At 44.9% G+C, this 12,802-nt stretch overlaps 1 protein-coding gene across 1 annotated transcript in view; it reads right to left on the bottom strand.

Annotated features, from left to right (window-relative positions):
- The window catches only part of CLIC1 (chloride intracellular channel 1), a 61,198-nt gene extending 48,614 nt beyond the window's left edge, over positions 1-12,584 (bottom strand). The window contains exon 1 of the mRNA XM_081961412.1: positions 12,349-12,584. Coding sequence (XP_081817538.1) covers positions 12,349-12,387 — 39 coding nt within the window. The 5' untranslated portion in view covers positions 12,388-12,584. The remainder of the gene's footprint in view (positions 1-12,348) is intronic.
- Positions 12,585-12,802: the final 218 nt, after the last annotated feature.

Genomic DNA, 12,802 nt, shown 5'->3' with positions numbered 1-12,802 from the left:
AGTCTTCAAGACTAACAGCCTTTGATAGATCTGCCCTCCATGAATTCATCCAACCCCCTTTATGAGCTTTCAAGTTAACGATCATCACCATGGCTTGTGGCAATGAATTACAAAGACTAATTGTGCACTGGGTGGAGAAGTGCTTTCTAATCAGCTTCATCTGTCCTAGTGCTTAGGGTAAGAGAGGAAAAAATTCTCCATACCGTGCACGATTTTATACAATTTGCTCCTGTCCTTGTTCATCTTTTTTCTAACATAAAGAGTGTCCATTTCAATGAGAATTAAAACGTGGTCCCTGAGAAAAGAGAATGAATGGGGGTTTTCCAGAGAGAAATGTTGAAAGCAAAAGCTTTGAATGATAAATGTCCCACTACAAATGTATTAATAACAGATGATCAATCTTGTATCTAGTTTGATCAAAGAGTTAGAATGTTTATGCATCAAGGAACGTACACCAGAAATAATATTGTTATGGAAGCTTTCTGGGATACACTGGAGCTAATGGCTTGAGAAGGGGGAGGTGTTCTGATCGAGGCTTCCTAAGAGCAGGAAGCAAACTCCTTGTCCCAACAAAAAACCCTTTTATTAATTTACTGTGAATTCTGCTCGTTCACATCCAGCAAAGTCTTTCAAGGGAGGATTTACAGTCACAGACCTTATCTGACTTGGAGAGCTGACAGGCCGATCTCTGCAAAACCTGGCAAGGAATCTCGGAAAGTCACAAACCAATTAAACGAACTACCATATTTTTCGGAGTATAAGACTCCCCTTTTTTCCACAAAAAAAAAAGGCTGAAAATCTGGGTGCGTCTTATACACCGAATACAGCATTTTTGGCCTCCCAAAGTCCCGCCCCTTCATCAAAATGGCTGTGCATACCCCTATGGAGGCTTTCAGAGAGCTCCTGGGGGCTGTGGAGGGCAGTAATGAGCAAAAAAGGGCTGTTTTTTGCCCACCGCAGCACTCTATAAGCCTCCATAAGACTATGCATGTAATTTTTTTGACAAAAAATGGGCCCGTTTTTGCAAAAAACAGACCATTTTTGCTCGTTTTGGGGGGGCCACCCCCCAGGAGCACTCCGCAAGCCCCCCCCCCCAGGCTATTCATGCCTCTTTTTTTGAAAAAAAAACGGGCCCGTTTTCATGAAAAACGGGCTGTGTTGGGGAGGTTTGCAGAGTTGCAAAAACCTTTTTTTTTCTTTTTGGAAAGCTCTTTAACTGATTGATGAGAATTACATTGATCAAGTGCTGTGCCAGCAGAAACACCTACCTATCTACTGTATTTCTCTCTCTTTCTATTTCTCTCTCTCTATCCCTCTACCTACCAACACACTCTCCCTCTCCCTACCTACCTACTGTATTTCTCTATCGCTCTCTATTTCTCTCTCTCTCTATCTCTTTATCTACCTACCTACCTACTTATCTAACTACTCTCTCTCTCCCTACCTATCTACAGTATTTCTCTCTATTTCTCTCTCTATATCCCTCTACCTACCTACCTACCCTCTCTCTCTCCCTACCTACCTACTGTATATATATATATCTCTATCCCTTTATCTACCTATCTACCTACCTAACTACTCCCTCTCTCCCTACCTATCTACTGTATTTCTCTCTCTCTCTCTCTCTCTATCCCTCTACCTATCAACCTACCTTCTCTCTCTCTCTCTCTCCTTTTCTCTCTCTCTCTATCCCTTTAACTACATATCTCTCTCTATCCCTTTATCTACCCACTACTCTCTCTCTCTCCCTACCTACCTACTATATTTCTCTCTCTTTCTCTCCCTGTCTATCCTTCTATCTACCTACTTACTTTTTTAAAAAATGTGCCTCTTCAAAACCTTGGTGCGTCTTATACTCCGGTGTGTCTTATACTCTGAAAAATACGGCAATTTTCTCCTGCAAACTCCACTCCCCTTTTGCCCCTCTTTTATTTCCTCTGAGAGGGGCCATTCACTGTCCACCTGTGGCCTTACTCCCAAGTCAACCCCTGTTCTTTAGCTGTTCCCTTCATCTGGCAACTCTGTGCATGCGCACACTGGGAACAGGCTCCAGCTGTTCCTCTGCCTCACTGATGTCTGACTGAAGGCAGCTGATAACTGGCATACGGTCCTGGCCCACTCTCTGCCTCTGACACAGAGCCCTCATCAGAGCCTTCCCCAGACTCCAGGACTGGCCCACATCCCTCTCCAATTTCCTCACTGTCCAAAACTGCTGCCACTTTGCTGGCCATTGGGCCACAAGAGCAGGCTCTCTTCCACTAGAGAGTGGTTTCCCAAAGTTGGCAATTTTAAGACAAGTGGACTCCCAACTTCCAGAATTCCCTAGCCAGCAATGCTGCCAAGTTTGGGAAGCCATATCGACTAGAGAATGTTTTTTTCCCAATGGTGCTTTTTCTTGAGTTGAAGAAGCTTCTTGGATGAGAAGTGAAACGTCTTCAAAGAAAAACCAAGAAAGTCCACTTGCCTCTTGAAAAAGCACCTTTGGGACAAACATGACCTGGGTGACTGAGAATCTCCATAGACACTTAGAGAATGCTTTATATGTAGAAGCTGGAAGACCAGCTGAATTTTAAATTTACACCATGGGACACATTCTGGGCCTGAATAAAACCCATGCTCAAAAATCGGATGTGAGAAGCAAAGAGCAGGCAGATCCACACCCATTTTAAAAATCTGGTTCTAAATTAATCTTTAACCTCCAAAGTAAACAGAATTAATATTCACCCTCTGGCAGGAGGCCTAAAGAATAATAATACCAATGTGCTCTATAGAAGAGTAGAGAAATCTCAGCAGACTGCAGGTCGTCCTTAACTTATGACCATAACTGAACCCAAAATTTATGTTGCTAAACGACACATTTGTTAAGTGAACTTCACCCCATGTTAAGACCTTTCCTGCCACCATTAAGTGAATCATTGCAATTGTTAAGTTAGTAACATGACTGTTAAGCGAGTCTGGTTTACCCATTGACTTTGCTTGTCAGATGGTCGCAAAAGACCTTCACGTCACCCCAGGACAACTGCAAAAGTCGTAAACATGAGTTGGTTGCCCAAGCATGTAAATTTTGATCATATGATCAGGGGGGGGGGGGGTGTTGCAACATTTGTGAGTGTGGAAAATGGTTGTACGTCACTTTTTTCACTGATGTTGTAACTTTGAACGGTCACTAAGTGAACTGTTGGAAGTCGAGGACTGCCTGTCCATGTCTCATCAATGCTTTTTAACTCTTTTTAAAAAATATTTGCAAAATATTGCGAAACAAATGCGACACCTGTACCTTTTTCAATCCTTATTGCAGTGGTGGGATTCAGCCAGTTCGCACCTATTCGGGAGAATCGGTTGTTAACTTTCTAAGCAGTTTGGATTTCTTCTGGTTGTTGGAAGAAATCTCAATTTATTTTTTTCCATTTTACAGGGCTAATCCTGTAAGGAAGGCAGGAAGGAAACATTCTGGTGTTGTTTCTAGCCTAATCTTTATTGCCCTGCTTCTCCGGTTAACCCTTATTACATTCTAACAGCTAAGGCGAAGCGCCCATCGACCTGAGTGATGTTGAGTTGGCCACGCCCACCCAGTCACATGACCACCGAGCTCCGCCTACCCAGCTGGTCATTAGGACAGAGAACCGGTTGTTAAATTATTTGAATCCCACCACTGCCTTATTGTAACTGCTATTCTCGTGTTGGTTTTCTTTGTGTAATAAAGGTGAAAGGCAGCCAGTTGCCACTGAGGGAGGGAGGAAATGCCGTCAAGAACCTTATGATTCAAAAACTAAACAGTTGCCTATTTAGATCTCAAAGCGGAGGTCCCAAAGATGCTTTTTTCAAGAGGCAACTGGACTTTCTTGATTTTTCTTTGAATACATTTCGTTTCTCTCCAAGAAATTTCTTCAGCTCGGACGGGATAGTGGGGAATGGAAGGATTTACAGTACAGACATTAATGACTGTGTGTTGCGTTATTTTGAGGGGACAGCACAATACACTGTTATACAAGCTATATACTCACTATTTTACATGGTAGCCAAGTGTCATTTCTTCAGTGTTGTCACATGAAAAGATACACTTAAATATTTACAAAATGTGAGAGGGTGTACTCACTTCTGTGATATACTGTATATTCCTTGCAGACAGCTGATCGTTTGCATCCTTTTAGAGCAGGGGTGTCAAACTCGATTTGATTGAGGGCTGCATCAGGGTTGTGTTTGACCTGTGGGAGGGGGGTCGGAGGGGGGCATGGCTAGCTCGACGTCACTCATGTCGGGGGCGCCTGTGGCAGCCCAAGTGCTCTGCCAGCAAAAATGAGCTCCCAAGCTCCGTTTTCGGCTGCGATGACCTCCTACAACCCTCTGCCAGGGAAAACGGAGCTCAGGAGGGCTGCTGGTGGCCTACGGCCCTCCCAAGCTCCATTTTCCCTGGCTGAGGCACCACAGGCCGGTCCTTCACTGTTTTCAGGACAGACCTGTGGGCTGGATTTAAGCACCCTGCAGGCCGGCCCCGGCCCCCAGGCCTTGAGTTTGACATCCCTGTTTTAGAGGGTCGTTGAAGCGCGTGGAGTTTTTTATCTGTGTCCTCAAAGGGGAGGCAACATGGCAAAGCCAATAATGGAAGGGTAAAGATTTCAGCCCATTTCATCCCCTCTGAAAACAAACCTCACAATCTGCTGCAAATACTTTTTATGTTTGTGAACCATCATTTTCAGCAGAGCTGGTCGAGGGCCCTCTCCCAATCTTCCACGTGGTATATTTGCATGATAGGACCTTTGAATAGTTGTCAAATCACAGTACAGGTAATCCTCGGCTTACCGCCATTCATTTAGTGACCGTTCAAAGTTACAACGGCACTGGGGGAAAAGTGACTGATGACCGTTTTTCACACTTATGACCATTGCAGCATTCCCCGTGGTCACGTGATTTAACATTTGGGCGCTCGACAACTGGTTCATATTTATGACGGTTGTGTTGTCCTGAGATCATGTGATCCTCTTTTACAACCTTCTGACAAGCAAAGTCAATGGGGAAGCCAGATCCACTTAACAACCATGTTACTAATTTAACCACCGCAGCGATTCACTTAAGAAACGTCTCAAGAAAAGTCGTAAAACGGGGCAAAATTGACAACTAGCAACTGACATGTACGGTATTTATGAGGGTTGCCATGTCCTTGAATCCTGTGATCCCCTTTTGCGACCTTCTGACAAACGAAATCAACGGAGAAATCAGATTCACTTAACAACCGTATTACTAACTTAACAACTGCAAAGATTTACTTAACAGCTGTGGCAAGAAAGGTCTTAAAATGGAGCAAAACCCTCTGAACCACGATAGTAACTTGCTCAGCCACAGAAACTTGGGGCTCAATTGTGGTCGTAAGTCAAGGACTATCCATAGTCCCCTCCACAGCAAAGCAAACTCAAGTCTTCAGCAATTATTCCAAATTGTCACTCAGGACCTGAAACATCCATGATAAGGGAGGGGAGGATAAATTACTGCTGTTCCAAATCACCATGCAGTTTGCAAAGGAAAAAAGAACTATTATCGGAGGGCTGACTTATTGTCGCCCTTCTGCAAGCAATCATGATCGATAACAAATGAGGAAATGCTCAGGTGGAAACGCCCAAACCAGCCTTTGCACATAGTACGGTGACTTGCCCTGGCAGCAAGGGGCATTATGTCACTGTCACTTTCTGCTCCACCCGTTTCACCCTTTTTTAAGATTGAAAAGAAAGAAGCAGCCTTGAAACATGTACATTTCAGGATCCAATCTGAGTCAGAACCCGAGACTGGAAGGTTTGCTCTTCTAATCTTTCAGATTCAGGCTGGAGCTTATCTCAGGGAACTTCTCAATCTCCAGAATCAGCATATCCTGCAGATTGAGAAGTTCCCCAAGCATGAGCTCCAGCACGAGTCCGAAAGCTTGGAAGAGCGAACCCTCTGGTCCCGGGGATCGAGACTGACTGGATCCTGCGACATTATCCTGGGATAGATACATTTCATAAGTGCTTCTCCCAAGGACAATGTCCTTTAAGGGTCAAATACAGACAGAAACTCGGAAGAGGGGAATGAATTAAAAGAGGCCACAAATTCTCAGGGACACATTTCCCTTCAGCTACATGAAAGTTAGGGACGCGGCGGCTCAGTGGCTAAGATGCTGGGCTTGTCAATCACAAGGCCAGCAGTTTGGCAGTTCAAATCCCTAGTGCCGCATAACAGAGTGAGCTCCCGTTACTTGTCCCAGCTTCTGCCAACCTAGCAGTTCGAAAGCACGTAAAAATGCAAGTAGAAAAATAGGGACCACCTTTGGTGGGAAGGTAACAGCGTTCCGTGCACCTTCGGCATTTAGTCATGCCAGCCACATGACCACGGAGACATCTTCGGACAGCACTGGCTCTTCAGCTTTGAAACGGAGATGAGCACCGGCCCCTAGAGTCGGGAACAACTAGCACATATGTGCAAGGGAAACCTTTACATTTACCCTGAAAGTTCATTCACAGTTTGTATTCCTTCTGCAAGACCGTAGCAAATCCGTTGCTTCCTCTCTCTAACGCATTAAGGGGAAAAGCAAGTTTGAAAAAAATGGTCCTCTGAGTTTGCCCCAAAATAGGATAAGGAGGGATGGCAGGTGTAAAGAGAAAGGATGGAAACTTGGAAAGAAACTCCTTCTGGGGAGTTGACCATCAAAGAGATATGTGGCACTCCAGAAGAACTTTTGGTTTTCCGGAAAAAGACTTCAAATTCATTTTCTAGTGTTCTTGTTGTTAGTTGCGAAATTGTGTCCGACCCACCGTGACCCCATGGACAACGTTCCTCCAGGCCTTCCTGTCCTCTACCATCCTCTGGAGTCCATTTAAGCTCACGCCGACTGCTTCGGTGACTCCATCCAGTCACCTCATTCTCTGTCGTCCCCTTCTTTTTTGAGTTTTGAGTTTTTATTGGATTTATATGCCGCCTTTCTCCCAAAGGACTCAGGGCGGCGTATAACATTAAAAAAACACACATCACGAAAGTTAAAAAGAAATTAGATACATATCCAAAAAACAAGCCCAATTAATAGGACAATAACATTTTTTAAAATGAGATAAAATTAACATTAACAGGCCAGGCCGGCTTGCTGGAAAAGCCAACTTTTTAGGGCGCGTCGGAAGGCCTGGAGGTCAGGGATTATTCTTCTTTTGCCCTCAGTCGTTCCCAGCATTAGGCTCTTCTCCAGTGAGTCCTTCCTTCTCATTAGGTGGCCAAAGTATTTGAGTTTCATCTTCAGGATCTGGCCTTCTAAAGAGCAGTCAGGGTTGATCTCCTCTAGGACTGAACAGTTTGATCGCCTTACTATCCAAGAGACTCGTAGGAGTCTTCTCCAGCACCATAGCTTAAAGGCCTCAATTCTTTGGCGCTCAGCCTTCCTTTATGGTCTAACTTCCACAGCCATATATTGCCACTGGGAAAACCATAGCCTTGACTGTACGCACATTTGTTGGCAGTTTGACGTCTCTGCTTTTTAGTATGCTGTCTAGATTTGCCATAGCTTTCCTCCCCAGGAGCAAGCATCTTTTAATTTCATTTTGTAGTACCTTCACTAAAAGTAGACTCAAGGAAAGGCTCTTTCTGGACTAAGTCCCTACACATCCTCCAATAAAAGACTTTACACAATGCATTAAGGTATGACTAATTTAGTAAGAATTACTTACTCATTCACTCTGCTTATAATACCACCAAATCTAAGAAGACCAAGGTGGTTTATGGAGTAACTTCCAATTGTCCAACTCCATGCATCACCCAAAATTCAAACCACGGTTTTCAAATCACACCGTGCACCAAGCAAACATTAAACTAATTGTATTACAGCGGAGCCCAAAAACACAAATCCATACTAGACAGATTAATGAATCTGATTCATAGTAGCGTAAGTCAAACATACACTGCAAGTCATCAAGAAAACTTCTACTGTTCTCCAAATATTCTACAAGCTTCTCTACCCTGTACCACATGTCAGCCATCTATGGGTTGGCATAAGTAAAGAACCAACCAATAAACTGCCAGGAAAAATAATGTGGCTTAACATAGGATTCTCCTCGGTGGATTCAGATTTGGTTCTCAGCTTTTTGAAGAATGCAAATATCAAGCTGGATCAGAAATACAGACATTCCTTCTGCCTTGGTCTTCCACAAACTCATAATTTTTAAACTTTCTGAAGGAGCATCCTCAAATAGCAGGTAGCATTCAGGAAGTCCTCCTTGATCCTCACCTGCCTCTGGATCTTCAGGTGCCATTGATGACAAAGTATCTGCACAGTTATGTTTAGTGTAGCAATTGTATATCAATTGATACATTTAACAAAGTGTACCAATTGTTCCATCACTGGAGGCTTTCAAGAAAAGACTGGACAGCTATTTGTCTGAAATGGTAGAAGGCCTCCTGCTTGAGCAGAGAGTTGGAGTACATGAGCTCCAAGATCCCTTGAAACTCTGTTACTCTGTTAATTGGGATGAGGCAACCAAATTCACATACAACTAATTTATGGTCAAGTGCCGGCTGAGCTGTTGGTGGACTCTGACAGCTCAGACCATTATGGGCCTGCTTTGGAGGATGAGGAAGACTCTGGAGGGTGTTTGGAGTCAGAGCAGGAACTAGAGAGGCTTGGTGGCATCTGAGTCAGGGAGCAGTGAAGAGGAACAGAGGGAGGTTGTCCCTGATGTGCGTATGCATAGAGCTGAGAGGAAAAAGGAACAGCTGTGGAGAAGACGTCATAGAAGGAAGTAGGGACAGCTGGCTAAAGTTGTGGCCTCTCCCAAAGAGTTTATAGGTGGAGCGACGGGAGGGGAATCTTTGCAGGAAACAACAGTCCATTTTACTAGCCATTGAGAAAGCATTCCATAAATTTAATCTTGGTTTCTTGAAGATAACTTTCTAGGCTCCTAGCCAATGTAATTAGTCGTGGCAGACAGCCAAGCCTGCATATTCATTGGAATCACAAGACAGAACAGATAAATTCTACCTGTAGAATTTATCTGAATGGCGCAAAATGTGTCGGTTGTTAATTGGAACAATACTGTAGGTTTACATCATGTTTGCATCATATTGTATGTATAAATGATATGATATGATATGATATGATATATGATATCATATCATATCATTATGTGCATTTAAATTATTTAAAATATTTATATCGCAACTAACAGTTAAAACTATGCATTATATTGTTTTATTATTGATGTTGTTTTAACAGTTATGATATAAATATTTTAAATAACTTTGATGCCAGGTTCTTAATGGCTTTACATAATATATGTTATATATACTTAATATATGTTTTGAATGAATGAAAATGAATGAATAGAACGGATGAATGGCTTGCGATGACACAGTGTTTATTTTGCCAATGGTTTGATTGTACAGGTATTTATTATTTTAACTGTGGTTTAAGTGTTTTTGTTAATCATGCATTTATTTAGATAAGTAGGGAGTTGTCAGATGAAAAGGGGGGGGGGTAGAAACCTTGTAAAAGTCCCATTCAGAAAACCTGCAATTTGAAAGACTGAAGCCTAGCTTTTAGAAAGAGGCACAGAGGGGTTATCTATTTATTTTATTAATTTATCGAATTTGTATAGTCATTCATCTCATTGAAAGCAACTCTTTTAAAGCTCCTTTCTTCAAAACCTTTCTTAAAGGCACCACCAGCAAGTCTATACAGTAGTCTAAAAAGGCACCAGCCAAATCCGAGCACCCCACCCTCCCAGCCACAAACCATGCAAGAGATTTTAAATTGTCCTTTCTTGGTTCATTGGTATGCATTTCAAGAGGAAGGAAATGAAGTATGAGAGAGCGAGAGAAAAATGTCAAGGCTTAAGAGCCGATGATTCATTCGAACTTAAAACTTTTTTCCTAAATTGACAGTATGGTAGAACAGAAATGCAGAAGGCCAAGTTATGGGTGGCTGCCTGCCAAGCCTTCAATTCAGCCCCCAGAAGCCAAGTTGCCAATAATTATTTGGCAGAAGGAAATTGTTAAAAACAAAGGGAAACTGTCTTAACTGTACTTCATTTATTTAAGTTTAGTAAGGTTTCCAATAAAGTTGGGATGTCTGTCTAGTCTCCACCATTTTCATCCTCTCCACTTCCACTTTTTGGAGGGTGGAGTTTACTCCCCCCCCCCCCCCAAAGTCACCAGAAGTTGTTTTAACAAGCCACAATGAGTCTTGCTGAATCCTAAAACTTAACTCCTTTTATTCCAATAAAGAGCCTTGTTGTTAGTTGCAAAATCGTGTCTGACCCATCTCGACCCCATGGACAACGTTCTTCCAGGCCTTCCTGTCCTCTACCATCCCCCAGAGGCCATTTAAGCTCATGCCTACTGTGACTCCACCCAGCCACCTCATCCTCTGTCATCCCCTTCTTCTTTTGCCCTCAATCATTCCCAGCATGAGGCTCTTCTCCAGTGAGTCCTTCCTTCTCATTAGATGGCCAAAGTATTTGAGTTTTGTCTTCAGGATCTGCCCTTCTAAAGAGCAGTCAGGGTTGATCTCCTCTAGGACCGACCGGTTTGATTGTCTTGCAGTCCAAGGGACTCGCAGGAGTCTTCTTCAGCACCATAGTTCAAAGGCCTCCATTCTTTGGCGCTCAGCCTTTCTTATGGTCCAACTTTCACAGATATACATTGCAACTGGGAAAACCATAGCCTTGACTGTTCGTCCTTTTGTTGGCAGGGTGATGTCTCTGCTTTTAGTATGCTGTCTAGATTTGCCTTAGGATAACCTCAACTCAAGCAAGTCTAAATTCAGCAATAAATGTCAAAACTGCCTCCCCCACCCACTCACCCATCCACCACCTTACACTACCCAGATTCAGGAAAGATGTGTTAGATTACAAAAATCTCATCAGATGATGGTAGCTGTAGTCCGCAACATCTCGGAGACATCTTTCTGGAGCAAGCTAAACCAGGGTTTTAGAAGAGGAATTTTTTTTTTAAAAAAAAAGATTGCTCTTTACTTCCCAAAGTTAGGCTCTCAACTGAAGTTTCTCACTGAAACACCCACTGTGTCAACCCAAGTGAGCTAAAAGGAGGATTTTTATCACCAGCAAAGAAAAGGACTGACACGTAGGGGGTTGAGGACACCTGGAATACAGCATCCCAGTTTTGATCATCACATTAAAAAAATACGTTGAGACTTTGGAAAAAGTGCAGAGAAGAGCAACTAAGATGATTAAGGGTCTGGAGACAAAAACATATGAAGAACAATTGCAGGAATTGGGTATAGCCGATCTAGAAAAAAAAGGACTAGGGACATGATAGCAATGTTCCAGTATTTGAGGGGCTGCCACAAATTAGAAGGGTGGTGTCAACTTATTTTCCAAAGCACCAGAAGACAAGACAAGAAACAATGGATGGAAACTAATCAAGGGGAGAAGCAACCTGGAATTAAGTAGAAACTTCCTAACAGTGAGGGCAATCCACCAATGGAACAGCTTTGCCTCCAGAGGTTGTGTGGGTGCTTCATCACTTAAGAGGGTTTTAAGAAGAGATCGGGCAGCCGCTTGTCTGAAACGGTCTAGGCGGGTCTCCTGCTTAAAGCCGGGGGTTGGTCTAGAAGACCTCCAAGATCCCTTCCATTCTCCATTTCAAATTGAATTGAATTGCTCCGTTCTTAAGATGCCACACGCTCCTCTTTTGTTTCACTTTTGTCTTTCCGGGATTCCGCACACTCCCTTTCAACCCCCGACCGTCGCCCGTGCCAAGACTGACAGATCGGAAGTGGAGTCAAAAGGAGCGTCGGGGTCGAATTCCGACCTGATCACGCCGAAGATCAGGGATCCCCGGGATCGAGGCGAGTCGGCGGGTCTCCTCTGACTTCCCTTGAGACTTCCGATCGATCCCCCCCCGCCCAATTCCCCCAGGCCCCAGCCATCCGCCCCTTCCCCTTGAAACCCGTATCGCGCTCCCGAACCGAGGCATCGCAAGCAAAGCTAAAACCAACAACCTTCCTCCAAGTCTGCTAAAGAAAGTTTAAATCGTAATAATAAATACACACATACACACACACACGCCCGCGCGTGCTACTTTTTTCGGTTTTTTGGCTCCCCTTTGCTCAAGCGGAGAAGTGGGCGGGAGAGAGAGAGAGAGACAGACAAGGTTTCCCGCTTCTCAAAAGCCCCCCTCCCCTTTCCAAGATAGAGTTGATCGCGGTTTATTTTATGTAAGGAAAGCGGGCTGGGGGTCTTAGAGACCCCCCCCCCATTGAAACGCTCCCATTCTTCTCTTAGGGCGCCCGTGGGAAGGGAGCACGCCCGCTCGCCTCCCGCAATAAAACGCCAGAGAGGTCCCTCCCTCCTCTCCCAGGTTCCCTCTCCGCCGGCTTACCTTGACGAACAGCTCGACCTGCGGCTTCTCTTCAGCCATGGCTGGGGAGGAGAAGGAGGTGGTGGTGGAGGCTTCGACGGACGGCGCGGGGTTGCGGCGAGGGAGGCTGGCGGCAGGGACCCAAAGGGGCGGCGAGGGAAAGGCGGACAAGCGGGCGGGGGCCTGGGAGCAGCGCCGAGTAGGCGACTCTGGCAACTTCGCCTCAACTTCCCTCCGCTACTCCGGCCACGCCCAGGAACTGAGCCCAGCCAGCCAGCCAGCCAGCCGCGGGCCCAGGCTCGCCCCCACCCCCACCACCCGCCCCGAGGAAGGAGACGGCCCCGCTGCTCCGGGTCGGGGTTGCCCGGACTGGAGGCTGAGCCGCAGCGCCTCGCCTCCGTCCGGGACCCGCCGCGCCAGTCACACCTCTCTCTCTCTCTCTCTCTCTCTCTCTCTCTCTCTCTCTCTCTCTCTC

This window comes from Natrix helvetica, assembly GCF_964273705.1.
Source record: "Natrix helvetica genome assembly, chromosome: 1".
In the NCBI taxonomy this organism is placed as follows: domain Eukaryota; kingdom Metazoa; phylum Chordata; class Lepidosauria; order Squamata; family Natricidae; genus Natrix; species Natrix helvetica.
Note: the sequence above shows the minus strand (reverse complement) of the source record. Positions and strands in the feature narration are given on the sequence as shown.